This window comes from Nomia melanderi, chromosome 4 (genome assembly GCF_051020985.1).
Source record: "Nomia melanderi isolate GNS246 chromosome 4, iyNomMela1, whole genome shotgun sequence".
Classification (NCBI taxonomy): domain Eukaryota; kingdom Metazoa; phylum Arthropoda; class Insecta; order Hymenoptera; family Halictidae; genus Nomia; species Nomia melanderi.
In genome coordinates this window covers 12,986,274-13,011,082 of record NC_135002.1, presented here as the reverse complement: position 1 = coordinate 13,011,082, position 24,809 = coordinate 12,986,274, and the positions used below count along the sequence as shown (strand labels likewise).

The window sequence follows — 24,809 nt, the reverse complement described above, 5'->3', positions numbered from 1 at the left end:
GTTTAATGAAGTTATTAAAACTATTGCCAATTTGCATTTACAGGTTGATATGTATTAATTTCATACTACATAAAATTTTGTATAGTCACGAATAAAAGATTCGGCTTACAGAGGTCAAAACCTTTTAGTTTTTATTTATCTGTATCTGCTTTCACGATAATGTTTAATCATTGAAATTGTGGATAATTTATGTTTTTATATATGCGTTGGCATTCATTTATGCTAAAGAAACCATCTGTAGCATTTAAGGGTTGAAACGAAGGAAAAGAAAATTCGACCGCACGGTAATCCTGTTATCTTAGAAAATCTGCAGCTCAAATTCTTCCCGCTAACGATCCTGTTTTAAAGATATGCTGCCTTAAAATTGATAACGGCTTTATTGTCGAGCAAATATTGAATGACCGTGTTTAAAGAGACTCGGAATTATTAATGCTTCGTATCGATACACGAGGTATTAACGCATTGACGACAGTGCGCCACATTTGGTAGCTTCTTCTGAGGCTAATCATTTTCTCGTTCGATAACGACCCATGAATAATGGTAATTTTTATTTCATCTATTCATATAATCAAACGAACTCTTCAAGTAATTACAGAATTAAAAAGACAGTTGCACGGACTATTAAACATGTTATGGAACATTCGTAATCTTACATACTGAATTTGTTAATGATATATTGAAAGATATATGTTTAAAACGTGTAAACGGGAATATCAATAAAACATTCTGTAACTCGTTCTGCGAGAGATATAAAAACTTTAAACGTCACGGGTGACTTTTTAGTTATTGTAAGAAACATTCTACTATTTAGAGAACGTATTTTACTTCCAAAGCCAAATAACGAATGTTTGGGAATAGAGCTAGGAACTAATCAAATTAACAGTTTGTCGTTTCCTTATACAAATGCTACGAGTGTATTTATTAAGATTATTAACATCTCTAATTATACTTTAGACAACATTGCTAAATCAATACAACAATTGGAAGAGATAGAAGTCAAAACGACACATTTTAATCCGTTTGACAATTCATATTCATTAATATTAATATTTTGTTTATTAATATTTGTATTTGACAATTAATATTAATACTATATTTACCGGCATTTATTATACACTTTACCATTATCTCTAGAAAAATAGGTGTTCACTAATATTTCAGATATTAGAGCTTGAAAAACAAAAAGTTAGTATATTAAACAGAGTATTCGTATAATTGGAACACCCTCAACATAAACTTCTCCAGATTATGCTTATGAAACATAATATCTGCGAAATTAGCTGGTTCCAGGAATCTAACATTAATTATTACAGATCGGAGGGTGCAAATCTGATTTTGATGATTGTCGATGAATTCGAGTTCGCGACGAAACGGTTTAGATGTTACCGATCTTCGAGACGCCATTATCCTGTATATCCGCAGCTAAGTTTCGACTTACATCGTTCTCATGGAGTCATCGAATTCCGGGAGATTCAAGTAACCGGCGTTAAATGTTTCGCTTATCGTAGTTTTTGTGAGTTTCGCGTTTATACGAGATCTAGTGACCGGGAACGCTCGCTTCGACGGGATTTTTCTTCGGTTTTTTCTTCGCTTCCGTAATCGTTGTTTCGCCATTCTCCGCGAATCTACATCCTTGAAATCTATACGATATTATTCTCGCCTCTATGCATTTCCAAGGAATTAAAATACTCAGATAATCTTGTACGTATTATTCTGGGGAAATTTCCTTCTCGTCTTTATGCAAATTTGTTTCGACGAATTCGTTTTATCCCCTAACTACCATGGATCTTCGAACTTATGCAACTACCGTGGAAAGCTTTGCAAATCACTGATGTTTACTGTGATCATTTATTTTAGTAATTAGATGTATGTATTAGCAATTGGATTTTAATTGAAAGGTTCGTAAGATCAGAAATTATATGGGAAAGGAAATGGGAATGAAAAAATATTTAGATATAATTACGTTCTGGTATAATTAAGTTTCAACCTCAAGAAAACATTTCGATGAAGATAATTAATCGAATCGATGAACGAATTGCGATTATTTAGATTCGAAGTTATTCAATTTAACGTTTGCGAGGAAGCGTTTAATCTTTATCCTTATGTTAACGATCAAAATATTCATGTTTGATCAGACTTCATTGTTACTATATGTTTGCCTAAGTTTTTCATTTCGAAAGCACGAATCGACGGAAAGGTATGATTGAAAACAGTTTCGACAAATTTTCACGAGAATAATAATAAACACTGATAACAACGATAATAAAAGGATAGCAACAAATTGTACAGGAGAAAATGTTAGAATGTATACTGCGGCAACTTGTTTACCCACTCAAGGGTTAAACCAATGAGTAGATAAAAATAATAATAGCGTTTCAGTGTACGGCACGATGTACGTGAACAGAGTGAAAGTTCAAGTGCAGAAAGAGTAAAAACACATGTAAATAGAGACGTGTGGTGGACAAGGTTCAGCAAAATGTAAGCTGCACGCCACTATTAAATCTACCGTTTGAATAAGTGAACTGCAACAATTTACGACCCGGTAACGCATTGGTTGGCTATGAATACTTCAAGAAACAGAGTGCACCGTTTAAACATCGTTGAAAGAGTATAGAAAATGTTCAAAGGCTTCAATCTCGAATCTCTTTTTTGTAGTTTGATGACAGGTTTGATTGAAACGCAGCAAATAATCTTATCTTGTCCCACGTTCATTCAGTTCATGATTGACCGTTAATTACTATATTCCGAGAACGAAAGGGAATAAATCGACTTTGACAAGTTCTTTCACTTACGGATTCACTTCGCCTTATAACTTCGGTCGCACTGTCGTCGCTTTTTTTTTAAACCTGTTTAATATATTAATCTGGAAGAGTAACGTTTATTTTGTGAATTTTTAAATGACTTTTCTGTCTTGTTTAATGCCTTTCTACTCCAATTGACCAACTGTTCGGTCAATCGTCTAATGGCTATTGTTTTCTGTGACTGTTATTGTGATTGTTATTTATTATTATTACATTAACGAAGAATAATCTTAGCTCTGTCGGAGGAATACGCCCATCAAACTTTGAATGTCTGGAATTTGAAATTCGAAATATTGTGCTTGTTCAGACGAAAACTTCATTTGTAACATAATCGATTCTTATGTAACAGTAATGATAAAATTATTAATAAAGGCGAGTCATGAACAGACACGTTAGCCGATTTCTATTTAATAATGTTTGCATCAAGTAAATTTTTAGTATCTTTTCATCTATTGAATTATTTATCTGAGTAAATGACTTTCAACCTACTTATTTCGCGAAAAATCCCCCGTTTTATCCAGTATTTACAGAACACCTTGTTTAAGTCGTGCTCATCGTGCACAGTATAATGCCTAGTATGTGTTTGCATAAGAAAGGGAGTCAGGTTATTCTGAAATATTGTTCGAACTAACAATGGCACAGTTTGAAAAGGTCGTTAAACCCCTGAGTTTATGTTGATTAGCGCTAATTTGACTAATTTGACAGCATTCCGTTTCTTGTCTCTTAAGTATGTAGGACACCCATTCATTCCTCCTTCCCCCATTTCTTCTAACAAAACTAAGAAGCTGTGCACGTATCAATTTTTAAACAATCTATACAATACATACCTTACAGATTCATAAATTAAAATTCATCTGCAGTTAACAATAAAACGTTCAATATTTCAGTGTAACCGTTAATCGTTTATACTTGGCTTATTCACACCTGGCACAAATTCGTATAAGTTTCATTAATTATTAATAACGATTTTAATTCGTGCATTTCATTTCCTGCAACGTATTAACATTGTCAGATTAATACAAATACGTTAACATCACTAATTAATGGGTTAACACTAATCCATATTAATATTACACGAATAATAATTCTTCAAAAAGTATATCGTCTAAAAAGAGATCAAAATAAGACCAAAGAAAAAAGGGAACATTAATTTCATGGAATTAACATGTCGACCGCAGTCACTTTTTCTTCGGCGTTCTATCAGTCGATAATACACCCGAATTTCCGGTGGTTCGATCGATGTTTAATGCCTCTGACAATTATCGCTAATTATTACCGCTCTCGCATATATGCGTGCGCTGTGCGCGCCGCTGCACCAGCGGCTATGCAAATTACACCGCCAGGCCAATTTGCAGTCGGTTTCGCTACGGCACGTGCAGTGCGTGGTACACAACGTGGAACCAGCCAGGAGAGAAGGTTCCAACTGAATTACATTCGCGCCTAAGAAGTTCATGGGAACAGGAGTAGCTTAATAAGTGTGCGTATGTGTGCGTGTCTCTGTGTATGCGCGCGCGCAAGCGAGCGAGCGAGCGGCTTAAGGTAGACGTTATTATGTTTTAAAGCACGTCGATTATAAAGAAATTAATTGCAACCGCTCGGTAACCTTACGTTTATTCGGACCCGATTAACCCCTTGCCTTCTGGTATCCTGTCAGATGAGGATTTTAAACTGAACTCGAGAATCTCAAGTATTATTCAATATTTTTCATTCAGATTAAATACCGTTGTACGTCGTGATTAAAATATTCTGTGTTACAGGGTTTCACGTTTACGAATTTCCTGTGAACCCATTTGGTTACCGGTCCAGTTTGCATTAAGTTGGTTCTCTGCTTGTATCAGTTTTTTTAATGGAAAATCGCACTTTCATGGTTAGTTCTCGACGAATTCTTAATCGCGTCATAGGGAATCTTAGTGTATTACTGGGTCACCCTATGAATAATGCGGTACTTTGTATTTCTTTTATTTTTTAAAATAAAGATAAAGAGAACGTATTTCAAGGAAATGTATTTCAAAAGACAGTTGCTTGATAGGAAACAGAGTAAACAATCGTTTCTACTAACGGTATTGAAAATAGTATAGTAACATAATGCAATACAAAAGTGTCTCGAGAGAAGCATACGTTTAAATAAATCTGATGTCGAGTCACATTCAACAAAGGGTTACACCTTCATAGTTTTTTCTTAACCCATTGCCAACCACACAGTTTCCGCAAGTATATAATAACGTTTACAAATGAAAACTCCTATAAAGCCTACGAATTGTTCTAAACAATAAATATTGATTTAACAGCAATGATTCTATATGAGAGGAAGCAAAGAAGACAAAAGACAATGCATAAAAAGAAAAATCTCCCCCATCAGTTGACAATGTGTCATACCACAAAAATCAGTTTCTTTGAAAATCATTGAAAACAGTTTTATACAACATTTAACCCTTTCAAGCTTAGTGATGTTTAAAACTCTATTATTACAGCGTTTCACTGGTTTTACATTATTTCCACCTCCCTATCTCATAAATACTATCGGTCTCTGCTGCAGTGACAAAAGAAACTGTTTCATCGACTTCCGCGAAAAGAAATTTTAAGGCGTACTCATAAGCTTTCGTAGATTTTGTCACTTCTGGAACGAATAAAAATTGTAGTTTTGAAAAATGTACGATCACTGTTGCCTAGTAGCAAATACGCTACACCACTGTTTTCCACTTTATGCAACGAATATTAGCCTCTTACAAAACTTTGACTCTTCTTATATCACTGTATATGTATACAGTCCCCAAAAAAAAATCATAAAAAATAAAAGCTGAAACTTGGAAAGGTTAAGCGACAGTGTGTCGGATTTTACATAATGCGTTTGCGTAGTCCTCAGCGTTTGAAAATTTTGTAACGAGAATACGGTCCCGATACAGCCGGAATGGTTTCGCAACGATCGCGTACCTCTTACGCTTATTAACCCCTCCTTTTCTTTCTCTCTTTCTCTGTCCCACTCACGCTCGCTCCGTTCACGTCTCTTCTACTGTCTTCGCTCGTATCGCTCCTCCTTACGCGTTTTAATACTCGCACGTTTCTGCAAGTAACATGTCTCGTATTATGCAAATGCACGTGCCCGGCTGCTCTCCTCCGCTCTGCTCTGCTCCGCACTGCACTGCACTGCACTGCTCTGCTCTGCTCTGCTCGGCTCGCTTCTGCCGGATGTGACGTCGCGCTCCTGTAACATCAAAGTTGCAGAAGGCAGGTGTGATTAATATAATACGGCAATACGAAAGCGCAGCGGCGAGCTAATTATATGAAACATTCGCAACCGCCATTACAGCCGGCAAATTCAAATTTCCGGGTCCGCGGTACATCGTACGGCTGATTAACGTTTTCGCGGTAACCATTATTTTCCCAACGAATTTTTTTTCGGGTTTGGTTATTTTGAAATTCACGGATATGGGATTCGTGATATCGGTCTAAATCGATATAATTGAAATGAAGTATATTTGAAATGCTAATGAATTCGAGGTGTCTGGAGTATACTTCATTCGGCTCCCCGCGTTCTCTTATACTTTAATATCGAGCGGCGTAATCTCAGGCAATTGGATAAAAGTGCTGGATCATTTCCAGTTTGCAAAACAGTTTATTATCTTGGTCATTAGAAGTTAATGTATATAGTATCTTGATATTCGTTTTTTAACACCCTTTCTTTTGTGCAAAGTAATATAATTCTTTATCCTGTGTGTTCGTCCCTAAAATGGAAGATACATTTTTGTTTTCTCGAAGATACTGTATTATTAATAGTATAAATTAGTTGTATAAATTAATTATATATGTATATAACCTTTTCTAGAAGTACCGTATATCTGTTGGTATAAAACATGGAATGCCTTTTGCAATTATTAAAAAGATAACATGATTCTTTGAGAAATTACCAATGAACTTGATTCACCAATATGCAAATATAATTCTAAATTAATAGAAATCTCAATAGATGCACTGTTAGCGTTTCTGTATGAAAATTTCAAAAAATCAATTTGACTAGTTGCTAGTTTTAATGGTAACCCTTTCAACTCATATGTTATGCTGAAGATGGAAATTCGTTGCACTTTATCTGTAATGCTTTAAACAGAAACAGTACCACACTTTAAAAGATTGTAAAAATTCAATTTTATAATAATAATAATAATTAATGAAATAAATAAAAAACGTTGAACTCTACCGTTGCAAATTACTTGAATTCATTCCCTTAAAAGTAAATACTAGTTTACACCCAAGAACATCGAAAATAAATCAAGTGCAAAGGGTTAAATCAAATTTTAATACCAGTCATTTGACCGTTCACGCTCCGATTAGTATTAATGTTAAACTAAAATCAAATGTACACGTATATGCCAGCATCCTTGAGAAGGTTAAAATATAGTCATGGTACCTAAGCATTACAGCTTTACCCACTTGTATGAGCTATAACAAGCAAAGTTAATTTCTTTCGCTAGGTTCACGTAATTGCGCGTCGTCAGGTCAATTTGATAATTTACAATTTTTAGCCCGATGATTGTCTGTTTTGGAAAATATTTTCTCCTGATTAATTAGTATTCATCGTATTATTCTCGACTTTCCGTTAAATCGTGGAAAAAACTTGGCACGCCGGTATTCGTGCCGGTTTCTTACCGGCTTCACCGGCTGACCGATCGCGCAGTTATTTTTCAATGCCTACGTAATTTGTATTTATATACAAATTAAATACTTTTCACTTATTATAAATGCCTCCATTAATTACCGCTACTCGTGCTAATCGTCGCGGGATACTGATAACGGCTAGCACGCGAAGGGAAGGTCGTCTCGTGATGCACAGGGGATTTCGATGATTCGTTCTTCCTCGAATTCTAGGAAAACCGGAAAGTTGCTGGACCGGCGACGATACTTATTTCCTCGACGCACTGTCGGGGAATGCAGAAATTTCGTGCGTTCGTAAATATCCTACGAAGTTTATTAATTCTATTAATTCATTCGTTCTTTCAATAATTCTCGTATTAATTCCAAATCTATCCATTTTCCCAATAATCCTTTATTAATTCTAAATCTATTAGGCGTTTCAATAACTCTTCTATTCATTCTAAATTCCTTAATTCTTTTAACAATTATTTTGATTCTAAATCTCTTAATTCTTTCCACAATTCTTTTATTAATTCTAAATCTATTAATTCGTGTTCTGCTCTCCAGTGTTCATTTTCAATACCTACTCACTTATGCGTCATTAAAACGAAAGAATTTCGATGACAGACGTGGCAAAAAACCTTCGATTCCAAAGAAATAAAATCATGAACATTCTTCTGCAGTTACTCAATTACGGAGAATACTCTCTTAAACATATTATACGCATGCGTAATAAATAGATTGCACAATTTCCGTGCATACACAGGTATAATGAAAATTTATATATACATTAACTGAATTATCATTATTTACAATATCATTTCATTATCTATTCATTTTCTGTATTTATTCCAGACGTCCCGTTATCTGAAGAAAGGCTTCGTACAAAATTAATTGGTCAAAGTTAATCCGTATTCATCCCGAACGTTATTTTTATTAAAATTTTATGCGGTGATCTTGCTATCTGATTAGTTGGCAGTTTGTTAACACGAAAAAGAAACGTATTGCCGTGGGAATTTTTTTTTGTCGAACGACAGATCAGGCTCACTGTAAACGCTTTAATAGGTATTCCATTATACTCCGGTGAATCAGAAACGATTCGTGAATTGGCGTGATTACGTTCGAAGACGTAGCATGTCGTTTTCTATATCGTTACATAAAAAAGCGACAAAGTAGGAGAGGCGACACACATGAGGCAATCGGGCGAAACGACGCGTGTAGAACTTTATTAGCTGCCACGTGAAAAGTGTATCGTACCGATCTGTCATTATCAATTGACAAGCGGTTTTCATTCGACCGGAAAAGATTTCAGGCTGGAAAGACGGAGACAGACGGGAGACCCCGTTATCATACATTGAACGCGCGTTAACGATCACAATTTTATCTACTTTCGCCTTTACGTAACACGAACGAATATTCCTGAAACGTTTCAGCATTCTTCGAAGACCTTTGTACAATCATAATTGAAGTTTAAAACGTTCTCAGTGTTCCGAGTTGTTTACTAGTAAAGATAACTTCACTTCTCCTGTATCCTTTAGACATTTTTCACTTTTTTGTTTCCTTGAGTCATTTTCAGTCCAATAAAATTACAGTATTTCTTGTAGTATATATTAAATCGTATCGGCATGCATTATAGCTACTTCGAAACATTTTTATTCATACTCACTTGTGACTTGAATAGATTTCTAGAGGTGTGAAAGGTTACTCGGTTAACAGGTTAATTAGATTGAGAATAGAAAATGAAATTTATCGATGCTTTGGTGTGGGAAATAGATATTGATCTAGTAGATTTAATCTAATAGATTTACTAGGTGAAAGTGAATGTTAATAAAATAATGAGAAACGTAATGATAAACTTGAAACAGAAACATTACTATCTGCGTGCTATTGAATACGATTTGATTAACAGGCCTGAGTAAAACGTATTTCTACTTGCAATAAGTTCACTGGTTGTAAGGGTATAATCATTTCCAAATTTAATTTTCTTGTATTCCAACAGTTTCTGCAGAAATACATTTTATTAAGTACCGTACAAATCCGAGGTTTGTAGCACGAATTGTTTCATATCTGATTCTATTATCCAGAATGAAAAACACTCATTTTTCCTTCTGCGACAGCTGAACACTAAAGTGTAGGCTTGTCCAGTACCAAAAGTAACCCAATCTTCCCATTGCTTGGCCAGTTGCAGGCTTTGTCCCGATGACTCTGCGATCCACTCAGAGCTACTCCTAGTCTAGATCACCGATTTTTACTCAGTGTGTAACTCGACTTTTGGATGAGTATAAAATAACTATTACCCCTTTGCGATCGGTGTCGTCAAACTGGCCACATGATCTTTTTTTTTGATTATGTTATTTTACGATCGAGAGGTATTATAAGTACGTATTATTCCTTACCATCCCATTCTGATATACGCTATAAGCAACATTCAACAAAATACATTAACTTAAAAAAATAATCTGCATTTTTTAATAGCCGTATATTTATTATAAGTTACCTATGGATAAATAACTTGAAAAATATAAATTTGCTTTGACTAGTTGATACTGCCATCAGAATAATGTGCCGATCGCAAAGGGTTAATGATTTGGTATTAATTAATTTAATGGTATTAATGGTATTAATTTAATTATTAATTAATTGATAGTTTTAGTGTTAAATATTTTGCGGTAAGAGGGAATTCGAAGTTATTTGGAATGGCGACGATGAAGATAAAAAAAGTACTTAGTAACAGGTTGTTGAAACATTTCACGGTTGCTACGTGCTTTTCACGATGACTACCGTCGCTGTTATCTTGATTGTACCACTATTATTTGTGTCGCAACACCTATCACTGGCAGCAATATCGACGATCATTATTGCAGGAATGTTGGCGCATTTCTGATTAATCCGGATAATATCGTTCGCGAAACTAATACGTTGATTATCGCGTGGTAATACTGATTTTTTTGATAGCAGCGAAACGAAGATCGGCTGATGATTGTCATACTGATTAAACAGCAGCACGTGCACCAGTTTAATCAAACATTGAAGTGATTCGTTGTGAAAGAATATTAATTTGTATGTAATACTTAATCATCGATGATACTTTTAAAGATATCGAGAATCTTTCGCGGCTTATCAGGCTGATATATTAAATGATAAAAGTTAATTCTTGTGAAGTGGGAATTAATTTACGCGAAAATGAATTGCACTGTCAATAGATTTTTATTTCTCGATTTATTCTTACGAGGAGTAACTGATAATATATTAATGTCACTTCATCGTGTAATACAGCGGTGTTTTAGATTATTCCGATCGGATAGTGTTACCTTATCTTCCTAAGTTCGATATCTGAACTGTTACTATTCTTACATATACGAATGCTATCGCCGGATCATTGATTACAATGAATTAAAACACGAAAATCACTTTCACTGCTTGGTAGGTCCAACAGATTAACTGCCATGTCAGTTGCCGATGAAAATAATTATAATATTGTAGTATCTAGAATGTTCAGCGTAGTTTTAAGATATTTTTAAGAATTGTGAATGCGAGAATCAGTACGAGCGTAGGACCGTAAAGGAGAGAAGCCTAACGATCAAGGAAAAGTGGTCTACACAACATCGCAGGCTTTCAGTTAGGCTTCAAAGGGGTATGTTTCAGAGTTTGTGCGGAGTGTGAGTGAGTGCAATAATAATGATTCAATTCAATCAAATAATTTAATACTATATTCTTTCCGTTTTGTGTGTTTTGCTCCATGAAATCACGTAGTGGTCAATCGTGCTAATAACTTAAGACAGTTGATAAACGTGTAATGTAAAAGATTGCGATGCTAAATAATTAATAATTGTTGCTATGAGTTAACTTTCCTGTAAAAGAATCGTGTCGCGCAACATTCGAACGTCTCAGAACATAACAAGTAAAACACGTGGCTCAGTCGGTGCATTCACGTCCTCTATAGTTAGGCAAACTGGAATCTGATTATATATTAAAATTAATGATTAAAATGCACCTCGATTGCAAATTATCGCCTGTATTAACCAAGGTTCACTGCAATCGTCTCAATTTTAATTTAAGATTAGTAATAACCAACCATTGTGAAAGGTAATTTGGAATTCAATCAGTTGTTACATTTGAATTGAATGTAATCATATCACATTTTTTCCTAATTTTGATATCTTCGGGTCTTTAACACACTCGTTTGAGCACGCGATTGAAGAATTTGTCTAGAAAACACGGTAACCGCCAAAATTGGGAAATTTTGTTCTTCTGTTGTCTTGTAGTGTCCACCTTAAACCCCAAAATAATGATTAATTTACTCAACGATTAATTATTTACTCATCTTCAAAAATCTTCGACTACGAAAGGTTAATACGTTGACTGCCACGATATCTAAGATGTTTAATTTCGAATAGAAATGTTTAATAATTTGAGAAATTACTTAGTATAATGTACAAATTGTGATACCACATAACTAAAATTCTCGAGATTATCATGGCAGTCAATGTGGTGAAATTAAGAGATCAACTTGTTATATTGCACTCTAACACTAACCGTACGGTACTTTGTAATTGTTCTTAGTAGAAACTTAGTAGAAACGAAAGCAAAGACAAAAACAGAAAAACTAATTAATCTGACAACATAAGAATTGATATAAAGTTGAATAAGCGGAAAAAGCAAAATTTTTTATTTTAAAACCAGTCATTTGACCAGTTCGCGGCACACTTAATGTGAACGCTAGATCCACGTACATTTACTATACAATTTGTTGTATCGTCCTTAAAAAAATTGATATTGATTTTTGATTTCTGATATTGATATGATTTCGATTTTAGAAATGAAAACATTCAAACTAGACAATTAGAATACGTATTTGCGTGTTTGCGTCAATTAAAATCAATTCAAACATTTACCGAATAATGTTTATAAAATTCAATACGAGTTAAACTAGTTCGTTGCGTAAATCTAGTGTTAAGCTGTTCACTGTGCGATATAAAATGAAGAAACGAAGTGTGTACTCGTTAAACGCAGAACGAATGCACCTAGGGTAGATTTCAATGAAGAACCAAAGCAAAACAAAGAAGAATTACATGTTTATCTGAAAAAGCAATAATTCATTCAAGCTTCAAGATGACGTGTATACTCGTCAAACCCAGTTAATTAGTTAATTGAGCCAATTCTGCCCGACTTATCCCAATCTTCGATTCACAGACAGAAAGGGAACGCCAAGCGCGCACACGTCGCGCGGATCTAGTTTGTAGCCGCAGGTACATATTTGGCATTGACACGTGCGCGAACAAGTGAACCGTGTCCGCGGTTTCAGCGCTGCAGACATTTCCCGCCGCGTAAGCTGCCGCCGCGACCTCGGCCCGCAGGAGCGAGCTATCGCTATTCCCAGGCAGTGATAAGACGGCGAGCCTGCGAAATGCAGTTCGCCTTTCATGGCGCAGGCGATACAATCGCTAACTCCGTGGAACCAGAACCCCCGCTCGGGGACGTAACCGTGCCCTGGTGACGCGCCCCGCATCGCCATTTAACCCTTTGCACTTGATTTATTTGCAATGTTTGTTGGGTTTAACCCTTTGCGGACGGACGTCGACGTTTTCGCGAGATGAACTGTTCATATTTGGAATATTAAGTTGCAAACGAACGATTTAATTAGTTGAAGTGCAAGAGATCAGTGTATAGTTTCCCTTTTTTATTGTTTAAGCATTCGATGTATAATTTAGCATCATACGTTGCCAACTTTGTGTAGTTTAAAGAGTCTTCGTCTGCAAAAGGTTAGACATGTATTAACTTTTAGGGAAACGAATTCAAGCAATTTACAGCGGTAGAATTCAACGTTTTATATTTATTTTATTTATTATTATTATAGTAGAATTGAAGTTTGATCATTTTTTAAAGTGTGGTGGTTTTTCAAACAATTTGGAACGTTCTATAACAAATTCGTATTGCCATCACCAACATGACATGCGAGTGCACAGGGTTAACCCTTCCGCTGTGGATGACGAATCAACCCTTTGCGATCGCATACAATGAAAATAATTAAAATATAAAATTATGGATTAAGGTAAACGGAAACGAATCGGTTTAAAATAAGGGTCCAGTCTATATTCGTCGCGCCGAAAATTATATTTTTCATTTCTTGCTTCTTATTTGCGAAAGGAAGTTTTAAGAATTTTTGTTGAATTCTTGTTAGCAAGATTTCAGTATTTTTAATTTTTTATAGAAGTTAAAAGAAAAAATTAAAAATTAGAATATTTGTTATTGAAATGGTTTCTGTATAACAAGGATCTGTTATTGTATTATATTCGTCTAACATTTGAAAGCAAGTCATAAACTTACTTTGTACAGAAAATTAATACGACCACAAGAGTTAACTCATCGTTCAAGCTGCATTTCGTTTCTCAGTAGTTCTTCGTTTTTGTGTTCATTTTCAAACCATGCCATACTGAAATGTATCGTTGCATAATACAATATTCACTGTATTAAAAGTGGAATCTCATTGTTGTCGTTGAAAAATGTGGATTCTTTAGTATTTCATAGAAAAACTATGAATAATTTTTAATTAAAACATTGCATATTTACTATACTTCCATTAAGTTTCATGAATTGTTCCAACTGTATTTATTTAGGAATACAATTCCTACAGTCCATAGGTATTCGCGCGACGCTTAAAAACTGCGCTAACATTCCTAAACAGGCGATTGTTTCGCCTCGAAGTATACTTTACAAAGTGCGTTTTACGGCTGCTAAAAGTGTCTGCAAGTATATCTCATTTTAAACTGGACAATAAACCCCGAAAATATTCAGTCTTCTCGTTGAAACTGGTAGTAAACAACCATAACCCCGAGCGATGACTCTGTCGCCAATAACACCGTATTGCGAGAGCAAGAGATGAGAAACACTACGGGCGCAGCGAACTCCAAAGGTACTCGTTTCGTGTAATAGCTTTTCAACGTAAAACTGTCAATAGACGCGGCTAAATTCACCGCGTTTCTTTACATTTTATTGATCCCGTGTCCCCCGTCGTTAACCGATTTGGAGCATCTTACAGATTGCACTCCAGCGCCCAGGGAAATTGGGCAAATTGCACATCGCGGACGACCATTACCCGCTTTACGATTCTTAGTTTTCGATTTTAGCGCCGAAACGGTTCCGTGCGGTTTCGAATCCTTTCGTGACCTAAACCGATGCTGGCGTTTACTCGGAGGTACTATTCAAACATATCAGATGTACGATCGATTTGACGATAAAGAAATTATGGGGAAAAAATGGGGATGTTTTTCGAGTAATAAAGAGCAAGTTGATACTTACACACGTGTGACAGAAATATCTTGTATATGTATGTTAATTCGTATCTTAATGAAACGATGTGCACAAAATTTCGATGATACATGTAAACGAATGTAAGCTTTCTCATTACAATAGATGTACTTTTATTTCATTCCCCTATACTCAATATTCTATCTTCGCCTTATATGCGACACCAGCATGGCGCCATCGGATGCCATAGCTAAAATTTGATATTTAATTTTATTCTTCGTATAACTCATCACTATATAAAATATTAAACTAAAATAGCACTTCAATAGTTGAAACGAAATTTCTGGTGATACACTTTTTTAAAGTACAGAGGATTAACTTATTGTCCTGCAATATCCATTTTTCCTAATCTTTTAGGAAAAGAGTTCATTTAGAAAATACTGTCATCGCCAAAATTGAGAAATTTGTTCTGTTATCCTGTGATATCTATCTTAACCCCTTGCCCCGTGATTTATTTCTTAACTATGGTCGATGAAGCTACTTTATCGTTAATAATGTTAGGGGAAATGTATTAGGGAAAGAAAAATTATGATGCTCATTCTGTGTCTACGTTTACTCCAAATGGTAACGATTGATAGTAGAAAAATAATATTTAATTTCGATTTAAAAAAAAAATAAATGACACTTAGATTTGTCAAATTCAGTTTTTCGTCACGAGTCTGACACGATATTGTAGGTCAAAAGGTTAAACCCTGAAATAACGATTAGCCATTTATTCAACATCAAAAATCTTCGTCCGCAAAAGGTAGACATAGAACAAACATCAAATTCCTTTCTCTTTCTAATAAATGGTTGACGATGAGGCAATTTCATGAAACGCAGCTATGAAAGAAATCATAGAACAAGCGATTGATACGTAATCATTACATTTTGCCGAACTCTGATTTCAACGGACGTTTGTGTTTCAGGTTACCGGACTACACCAAAGGCATCTTTCAGACCATCGGCTTCAAAGAGTTCCACAGTTACTTGATACTGTCCGAGGAGGAGAAGCAGGAGAAAAAGGTAATCAGAAGCGGCGAACTGCAACGTCGTCACGTTCGGCGCAGCTGTGTGCGCGATGTGTCGCGATTAGCACCGCTGGAACCGATCTCTTTTTCTTCCTCCGCGAGAAGTGGAGTTTTCTACATCGAGAGGCGAGGATCTTTGAAGGGTTGCTCGATCGCTGTCGCTTCCGTTCAACCCGGCGTGTCAGATAGTTCTGATGCAGGAATTTTGTTTTTCCCCACGTTCCGTTTTACCATTTTCTCCTTTCCATTAAGCAACCGAAAGAGTTCGAGCGGCCTCTCAAAATAAGGATAAAATGTGCGCAAGAATATTTTAGAAAAATGTTTTAAATGAAAGAAACAGATTTTTAGAAAAAATGTGTATGTCAGACTCGTGGTGAAGATTTTCAAGGGAGGTTAACAAACATAAATATTATCCAACTCAACAAAACAACATAAGGGGTTAACTTCCGCTTTATTACGTTGACCTATCATATAGAAAAATTGACTCCGTTCACTGTGAATACATTAGTTTCTCTTAGAAATGTTCGAAAAATATATTAGTTAATTATAGTTATCAATGTTTAGTTGATTGCTTTTATCGAAGAAACTCGTATGCGAGAACCGCGCGTTTTTTCTTTGTCCCTGCGGAAACATCTGCGGAACACGTGGAGACGTTACTGATGCTGCGCGTCTGGATATTGTTATGTCCCCCGCTAATTTCTGTGATTCACCTTCGTTTTTACTGGGACCAAGCATGAAACACCGGAACTTGACAGTAATTTCATCACTGTTCATTCTTTCTTCCACTTATTGCAACCGACATAAAAAATCTGTTGATTTAAAAATGTTCCGCCAGCATCATACTATGAACTAACATTACATACATGTAAAAATACAATTTCAATTTTTAGAGGTTGAGTTACTTCTGAATTCTACTTACAAAGGTAAAATACAGAGTTACTAAATGTGATAAGAATTGTACTAAAAGTAATGGTGAATGTACCTGACTGCACCAGTCTAATTTTTTGTCGTTTGTCATCATATTTATGTGATACAGGCACTCGCATAATTTCAAGACCACAAAGTGTTCTTTCGTCACACGAAAGCAGGTTCTATTTCCTAGTTTTTTTGCAAGCTTATTAAAACATACCACTGTAAATCACAGTTCTTGACGATTTAGACTTCTATGAATTTTCGCCTAGACACTTTACTCTTTGTTTAAAGTGCCATGAGGAAGACCTTCTTGGAATAAGTTTGGCTTAGGCCACATTCCACTCATACTCCACGGAAAAAACTTTTCATGGAAGACCCTTTTCACGGGACTTCGCAGTATCCCATTATGCTATGTACACTGTACGTTGAAAAAATTGGTCATCGACTTTACGTTTCGTGACGTCGCTTTAAACGGAGGCACGTGATTTCCCATTTGCACCGTGAGGACAGTGATGGTACACGTTATCTATTGTGTACAAATTAGCTTCGTTAATAACTTAACTTAGTAGTTTTTTTCTAAAGAATGTATAATTGGAAAAACGTTTTGTGTTTCTTCTTTAGTATGTTAACTTCAAGTAAATTAGCAAATATTCTGATACTTCAATTGACCAAAGCTTTTGTTATCTGTGATAAAGGATTAATTGGTTCATGTTAAACAGAGAACCGATGGTATTGAGGCTGAAAGGCAATTTCATTCGAAAGCAAATGCAAATCCTTTAAAGAATAAAGTCAGACGCAACGACGATAAGTTTACTGAATTAAGAGAACCGAAATTCGGAAATTGCAAATATACTTTCACTCGCAGGGTCAGGAATTACTGCAGAAAGGGATCGACGACCTAAAGCTAGTTACCAAAAGATACGCTAGAACACAAGAGAGATGGATCCGCAATCGTATGATTCGCCGCTCGGATAGACAGGTATAACGTGCCTAAATAAAATACCATGAATTATTGAAAACGTGATTTTCTTTGTTACTACATCATCAAAGAGTAAGGGAAATAATGTAACATAGAAGAAGGTCGCTATTTCTTTTATTAATTTTTAAGTAAATTGCAACTCACGCGTAATTGATGGTTGCAGGTGCCTCCTATTTATATATTGGACTGCACTGATTTGAACGCATGGAATAGTTGCGTATACGAGAAAGCTGTGGCTATAGTGGAGGCATCGTTGAGGGGAGAGAAACCCGAGCAAAAGCCTGTGAACGAGTTTGTCATCGACGTCAAAAATACAGACAGCAGTAACGAGGAATGTCGCTATTGTGATGTAACTATCCTTATCTTCTCAGTATTCCTATGTGCGATTTCAATATGTTAAACAATTCAATTTGTTTTCGTAGATCTGTGAAAAAACATTAGTTGGTGAACAGTGGGACATACACCTGAAAGGTATGAGACATCAAAGGGCTCTAAAGAGGAAGAAGAAATTTGCGGAACAACAGAAAAGCAAGAACATGAAACAGTCAGAACCAGAGGAGTTGAAAATCGATGCAGAAAATCAAAGTTGATTTTAATTTCTTTGATTCTATCTTATAAAATATATGTAAAATAATAATGCCCTTCAAGCATGTATTTCACTCACAATGTTCAAAGACTGATGCTAATAATGAAGATTTTAAATATAGATTATTTTATGCAAAGTCTTTTAAGACTATTACATTAATTTTGTCGAGAGTGACAAAGGCCCAAATTGAGTCGTCAGCAATGCGTCCATTCTCCTGTGATTTAACTAAAACCTTTTTTAACTTCTCACATATATAATTTAAGTTCGTAACATGCATTTTGTCATGCAAGTTGTCTGAATCAAAAACATTCCATTTAAACTAAGATAAATTCGTGCGTTACTGTATTTTAGATTGTAAATATTGTTCGTACTTTAAGTATTTTTCTCATAGGTAGCAGCACTTGTGTTTTTCATTATATTACCGATTGAAGATACACTAATCTGTCGTTGTAATACCGAAAGTTATCGCCGCTGATAAAAGTACTTCTTTATTTTGTGGCGCCATCCGTGGCAATATACTCAAACTTATAGTATGGATTAAGAAAAACACGTATCTATAGAAATTTTATAGGAGGAGAATTCAGGTGCCAAATTGGAACATCAATTTCATGTAGTAGTAATTGAAAAAGTTTGTAGCTGCTACCATGTTTTAGTATTCTTCATCACTTTCTAGCTTGCTTTCCACTTCTTGTCATTGCTTATCTTTCTTTATTATTATTATTATTATTAGTTAAATAGGAAATGCCATCTAATTTCATCGTATGTATTTTAGTAATTTTCTACTGTGAAATAATTAAAGAAATGAAGACTTTACCATCAATGAGAAATGGGAATTTTACGGTTTGGTAGTGTTCTCCGTTGGTAATAAATGTATATAATTTCTGTAGGTAATAGATACGTTCACTTGCATTTAATATTTTAATTAAGTAAACAGAAAAAATCATGAATGTATAGGAAAATTTAATGTTGAAGCCAAAAAATAAGAATATAACACAGTTTTCATTTATTTATGTTTATCTATACTCTGTTGGTAATATTGTAAATGATACAGGAATGGTAAGGGGCCCTTGTAACCCTTCAGTCATCTGACAAAAATTTATATGGGATATCTAGTCCTTCACTAGCTCAGACTAATCGTAATTTTAATTAAACTTAATGATAATATATAATTATAACTGTGTAAGTATATAAATTCATCTTTAAAATATTGTTTTAATATATTAAATTTAACTATTACTAAAGTGTAGTATGATTGTTACATAGCCATTCTACTACTTTTTGTTAACATTTAAATTATTTTGAAACTTCGTGGTATAATTTTTCATTTACATCTTTTTAAGAAAATAACGCTAATCCGTATCGTCACTTTCAGCCCAGAAAAAGTGAAACGTTCGCCGCATGTATTGTGCTTCCTTTCCTTTTTAAAGATGAAAGCAATTTCTTGATAGAAAGTTTCACGGCAATTGCCTGAAACACTAAATTAGCCCGGCTCTTTCTGTTATCGTGGTTCATGCGACAGAAAATTGCTACGTTTAGAAATTGATTACATACCATTATTATTTCATAAAATACAGACAATTCCCGCGTAATACGAAATTTCTACAACACTGTACAAGAACTGACTAAAATTGACGATAATTCTGTACTAATATGTAGTACCTTTAATTACAATTATTCTTTCACTAGACATATTTCTCTTACAGTTAATAGTAAAATGAAAATATTATAATTTTTTTAACTTTTACAATTTAACGCTGCTTTTTATAATAATTTCTAATTCTACATCGCAATTACTACTTACCACTATATACTTAGAATTTTATGTACTACAACTAATTCACATAACTCGGCATCATTTAGAAACCTAACAACGCTGTTGTACTAGGGTTACATGTACCATTTTTTTTCAGCATTTCGTGCGGTATGAATTGATTCATATCGCGCATGATATATGCGACACTTCGATCACGTATTCCATTCCAGCGCGTACAAAAGAATGCCAATCTATAAGAAAGACAGCGCTCAGTCTGCGTGCAGTCTCCCGTTTACCGTACCAAGTCATTGTACTCGACGTGCATTAGCCGCTATTACATATGTACATTGCATTAAGGCAGGTCGCTGAAGCACGTCAAGGAAGTACTTTCGCGCAAGAAACAACTCCCTACTAATTTCATTGTTTCTATCTCGGAGCATTGTCCATCGAAAGTGAAATGTTCATTTCGTCGATTTTTGAAATTAATGAACAGCCTAACATCACTAATTACAGTAATTAAAATATAATAAATTTTAACGAATAAACATTAATATACGGTAAATCACAAACTTTAATTCAATAAGTAATAGATGAAACAATAGATAAATAAAACATTTAATAAATTTCAATATTTTCGTATAAGAAATGATGCATTACCTTGCAGGAAAAGCTTTGATACTCATAACATGTGATTGGTCGAGGAAAACCGCAGTCCGTTGATAAAAACCAGTGATTATGATAAAAACACAGATAAACGTTTGAACGTATATTTTTCAACGCCACTTGTAAGCAGAAAAACGATTATTCCGAAAAGGACGGATATTAAGATAATTTATTGTTTAAGTACGTTATTAATCAGAGTAACATTAACCTAGAGAAAAGTAATGAAACAGGTAACAAACGAAATAGAAATGTTATTTAACACTAGAACCAACATACAGATAAAAACGATTTCTGATTTCTTCTTTTTGCAATTATTAAAAAGGCAACATGATTCTCTGCGAAATTACCAAAGAAGTTGGTTCAACAATATGCAAATGGAATTGTAAATTAAAGGAAATCTCAATAGATGCACTGTTAGTGCTCCTATACAAAAACGTTGAAATGTCAGTTTGACTGCATGGTAGTTTCAGTTTTAAGCGAAACTCGATTTCAATAACGCTGGTAATGTGTCTGGACTGGTTTTTAAATAATACTTGCCAAGTAATCGAGTCTCCAATAATAAAACTCTGGGTTTCTAGTTGCCCGTCGAGATCCGTCGGAAGTCGTTGCCCTCTTGCGTTTAGCGAACGCTATGGCGATAGTGTTTACGATACTCGTTCGGAGACGGGTAATATAATACCTGGAGCTGCTTTGTCGATTGAAACGAACTAATCTGTGCCCCTACACGATGCAATTTCGCACCACACGCTACCTGAGCACCAGACTGTTCACTGGCTGTACGCAATCATCGCTCCTCTATCGCAGCGTATTATGTTCATCGTCGATGATTACTTGACGATTCGAAGTCGACGATGACTCGTGCCAATTAAATACGATCCATGAATATTACAAGCAAATGTTAGCACCTCTATTGAACTTGTCTTTTCTTTCGTTGAATGCTTTTATTTTCAATCGAATTGAATTTCTTTCACATTTCTTCTCTTTTTCGCGATTGCGCGTGTGTAGTTCTTCTTCCTGTATTTTTCATACTTAATTTGCTGTGCCCTAAATATATTTATTGTCTAAAAGGATTTGTTTTCACAAAGATGTATAAATGAATAAATAGATTCACGAGAAACGAGGTTTCACTGAGTTTGATTTCGTTGACCCGTCAATTTCGGTGTTTATAATTTCTGGTTTAAATATTAGAAACTCAAGAATATTATTTATCTCTTATTTGTTTGTTCCTTAATTAACGATTAATTAATCAACACTGATACATTGCCAGAGACAGTTTAATGCTAGTGATCCTTTTTAATCAGTTAAGTACATGTTTGATGACCTTTTGAAATTTACTCAAGTTATTTGTTTATTTGTTAATGAACAAGCTTATGTGACTACCCTAATCATGAACTTTGTTATTTACTTGTTTATTATTGGTCTTTGCTTGTTTATTCTTCCATGCATAAAATCAATAATAATAATACGAACTTCTTGTATCGTGATGCAGTGTTATTGCTGTTTATTCTGTGTTGTATGTTGTTGCTTATGATAAATTTTAGTTTAATGTTTTGTGTGGAAAGTCGAGAAACAGAAGTTATAAACGGGTGAATTTTTCATTTGTTCGATGCACGTTCCCCTTGTTTCACGCAATAACAATTTTAGCTTGGTTCGCAGTCTTAAAAGTGGTTTTCGAGCTGTAATCTAACCTTCTAATCCATCTGCCGATAAGTTTAGTGCTATTGTTACTGGTCGGTGGAGGATTCTCCCTTCTTTTTAAGCGGCGATCACTATTTTCTTCGTTACACGAAAACTATTTTTGTCTTTTCTGGATTAAGGTTTTACATTTTCTACACTTTTCATTATTTCTTGATGTCTCGATTATTATTCTCTTAATTTCGAAAACACAGAACATTGTATTTTACTACTTGGTATCATTTTTTATTATATGACATTTTATTTTAAACTTATTTATAAATTTTATTTTAGTATTTAGTGTATCATAATATACAAAACATGCAATTTTATATACTCTAATGTAGTTTACAATTGCCTAATCGATCATGATCTACTTTTAATCGTATATTTCCATTTAGCTTTCTACTAACAATAAATTCCGTAATTTTCTTGTGCAGTAGTATAAACTGGATTATTTTTTATTAACAAAAATACATATACAATATGACGTAGTGCTTTAGCTTTTTATATAAATTATTAGGTTAAGTATTTTTATTCACGACGATGTGAATGGGTATATTGATAACGAAAATTCTGGTATTTATAAATGCTATGTAAATAACAGCTTTCGTCCGATACAAGTCAACATAATACGATCTACTATGAGTTCAGGGAGAATGATTTAACATGGTACAAAGTCAGAGGGTGAATCATCTTTCTATGCAACTTTCTGACTGATTTTAGAAAAACAGTGATCGGTTCCGGAGAAAATGAATCATTATTTTTGTGAAATAATAGTCACTAATTAAACAAATAACAGAAAATGGAAATGTTTCTGTATAACCAGTGTTACACTTAATTATATAATAATTTTCATTAACCTCTTGGTTATCTAATTATAAAAATATTACAATCACAGATTATTTATGCGTATTATGAAGGTAATAATCTTCCAGGTTGTCACAAACGATTTCTAATCAAAGTTTCATACAACTTAAAAGAAAAAGTAGCCTATTTAATTTATGCAGAAATCTAAATTGTAAAGCAACATTTTAAATATACGAATGAAATTAATTTCTTATCGACTTCGTTATAAGATTCCTCAACATTTCTTTCATCAAAACTTACAATAATCAAAAAGTTCTAGTGTCTACACTCATTAATAATAACACCAATCTAAAAAACATAATTATGCATCGCGTTATAGCTTGCAACCTATGCTCAGCCATCAAGAAAAAAGAGGCAAACGGATTTGCAAACCAAATACACACTTACGAATATTCAGTCCATAAACTTGTCACTACTTTTACTTTCGGTTACCTAATAGCAATGAAAATATGATTTCATATTAAGCGCTAAAAGTCTGCGTTAATTAAGATTTCCCTTCTACGAACGAACACAAATGTACTCAAAGAAAGGAACAATGCATATACTTTCAATTTTCAACGATAAAAACATTATTTCCGAATGTACGAAATGATTCATCGACACTAGAACTTCGAATTGACCCAAAATTACTCGTTGCTAATTCCTTCTTTTATAATCATTAAAAAGTACAGCTTCTTTTCAGAGAAATTCTTAACACTATAACTACCGAGCAATTAGAGTTACTTCTTTCCAATTTTTCATAAAAATTAAAACAATACGTTTCTTGATATTCGAATGGTCTCCTAGTCTTGTATCTATACAAATACACAAATTTAATTAAAAATCTTTCGCAAGCACGCCTTCCTAATTTAAATACTTGAAAAATAAAAATTCTGAAGTGAGTCAATTTGACCCGTTCGGTAGTTTTAGTGTTAAATAAGTTTATACAGTAACACTTAAATGAATACATAAATCAATCGAAATCTGAATGAATACACTTTCACAGTTTCCATGAGAAAACAACTCGTTTATCTTCTACAAATTACTTGAACTAATCAATTCGACTGTTTGGTAGTTCTAACGTTAAACGAAGTTTCTGTGAGCCTGAAAAATGTCTTTCATATTATTAATACTAAACGGATGCATGATATTTTATGTTACACTACTGAATTCTCCATAATTCTATTCTGCATAATTCCCTATATTTCCAAAATTTCTGTCGAACTAAATTTCGGAATGCGAAAGAAATCAATTTTTCGTAGGACGCTTCGAATACGGAATGTATTCAGTTATCCCATAAACTTCTTGCATTCTGTCCCCAACATATAAACCTGCACAAATTTTGGATCAAACTTCCTAAAAAACGAAAGAAACTAAGAAATCGAGGTAAAATCGTGCATAATATAATATCATAGCATAAAATATCACAAATAAGCCAACAGCATTTCATAAAACATAAAATACCATACATTCGTTATTTATAAAAGTAAACATGTAGCAGGATGTTCCGGAAACGGAGGGTATTCGGTTGTCCATAAGTTTCCTCCGCATCCCGCGCAATGTGCCAGAAATTAGTAAAAAATTAGCGTTATAAATCTGCCTAAAAAGGAAACAAGTTGGTAAATTAAAAACTGTAAAGAATGAAATA

General features: G+C 34.3%; 1 protein-coding gene across 2 annotated transcripts in view; it reads left to right on the top strand.

Annotated features, from left to right (window-relative positions):
- The window catches only part of LOC116425422 (tRNA dimethylallyltransferase), a 138,378-nt gene extending 119,913 nt beyond the window's left edge, over positions 1-18,465 (top strand). Inside the window, exons 5-8 of one of the 2 annotated variants that reach the window (XM_031973096.2) lie at positions 15,644-15,740; positions 17,523-17,636; positions 17,800-17,985; positions 18,059-18,465. In XM_031973096.2, coding sequence (XP_031828956.2) covers positions 15,644-15,740; positions 17,523-17,636; positions 17,800-17,985; positions 18,059-18,226 — 565 coding nt within the window. In that variant the 3' untranslated portion in view covers positions 18,227-18,465. The remainder of the gene's footprint in view (positions 1-15,643; positions 15,741-17,522; positions 17,637-17,799; positions 17,986-18,058) is intronic. The other variant, XM_031973095.2, reaches the window with a different exon arrangement.
- The last annotated feature ends 6,344 nt before the right edge of the window (positions 18,466-24,809 follow it).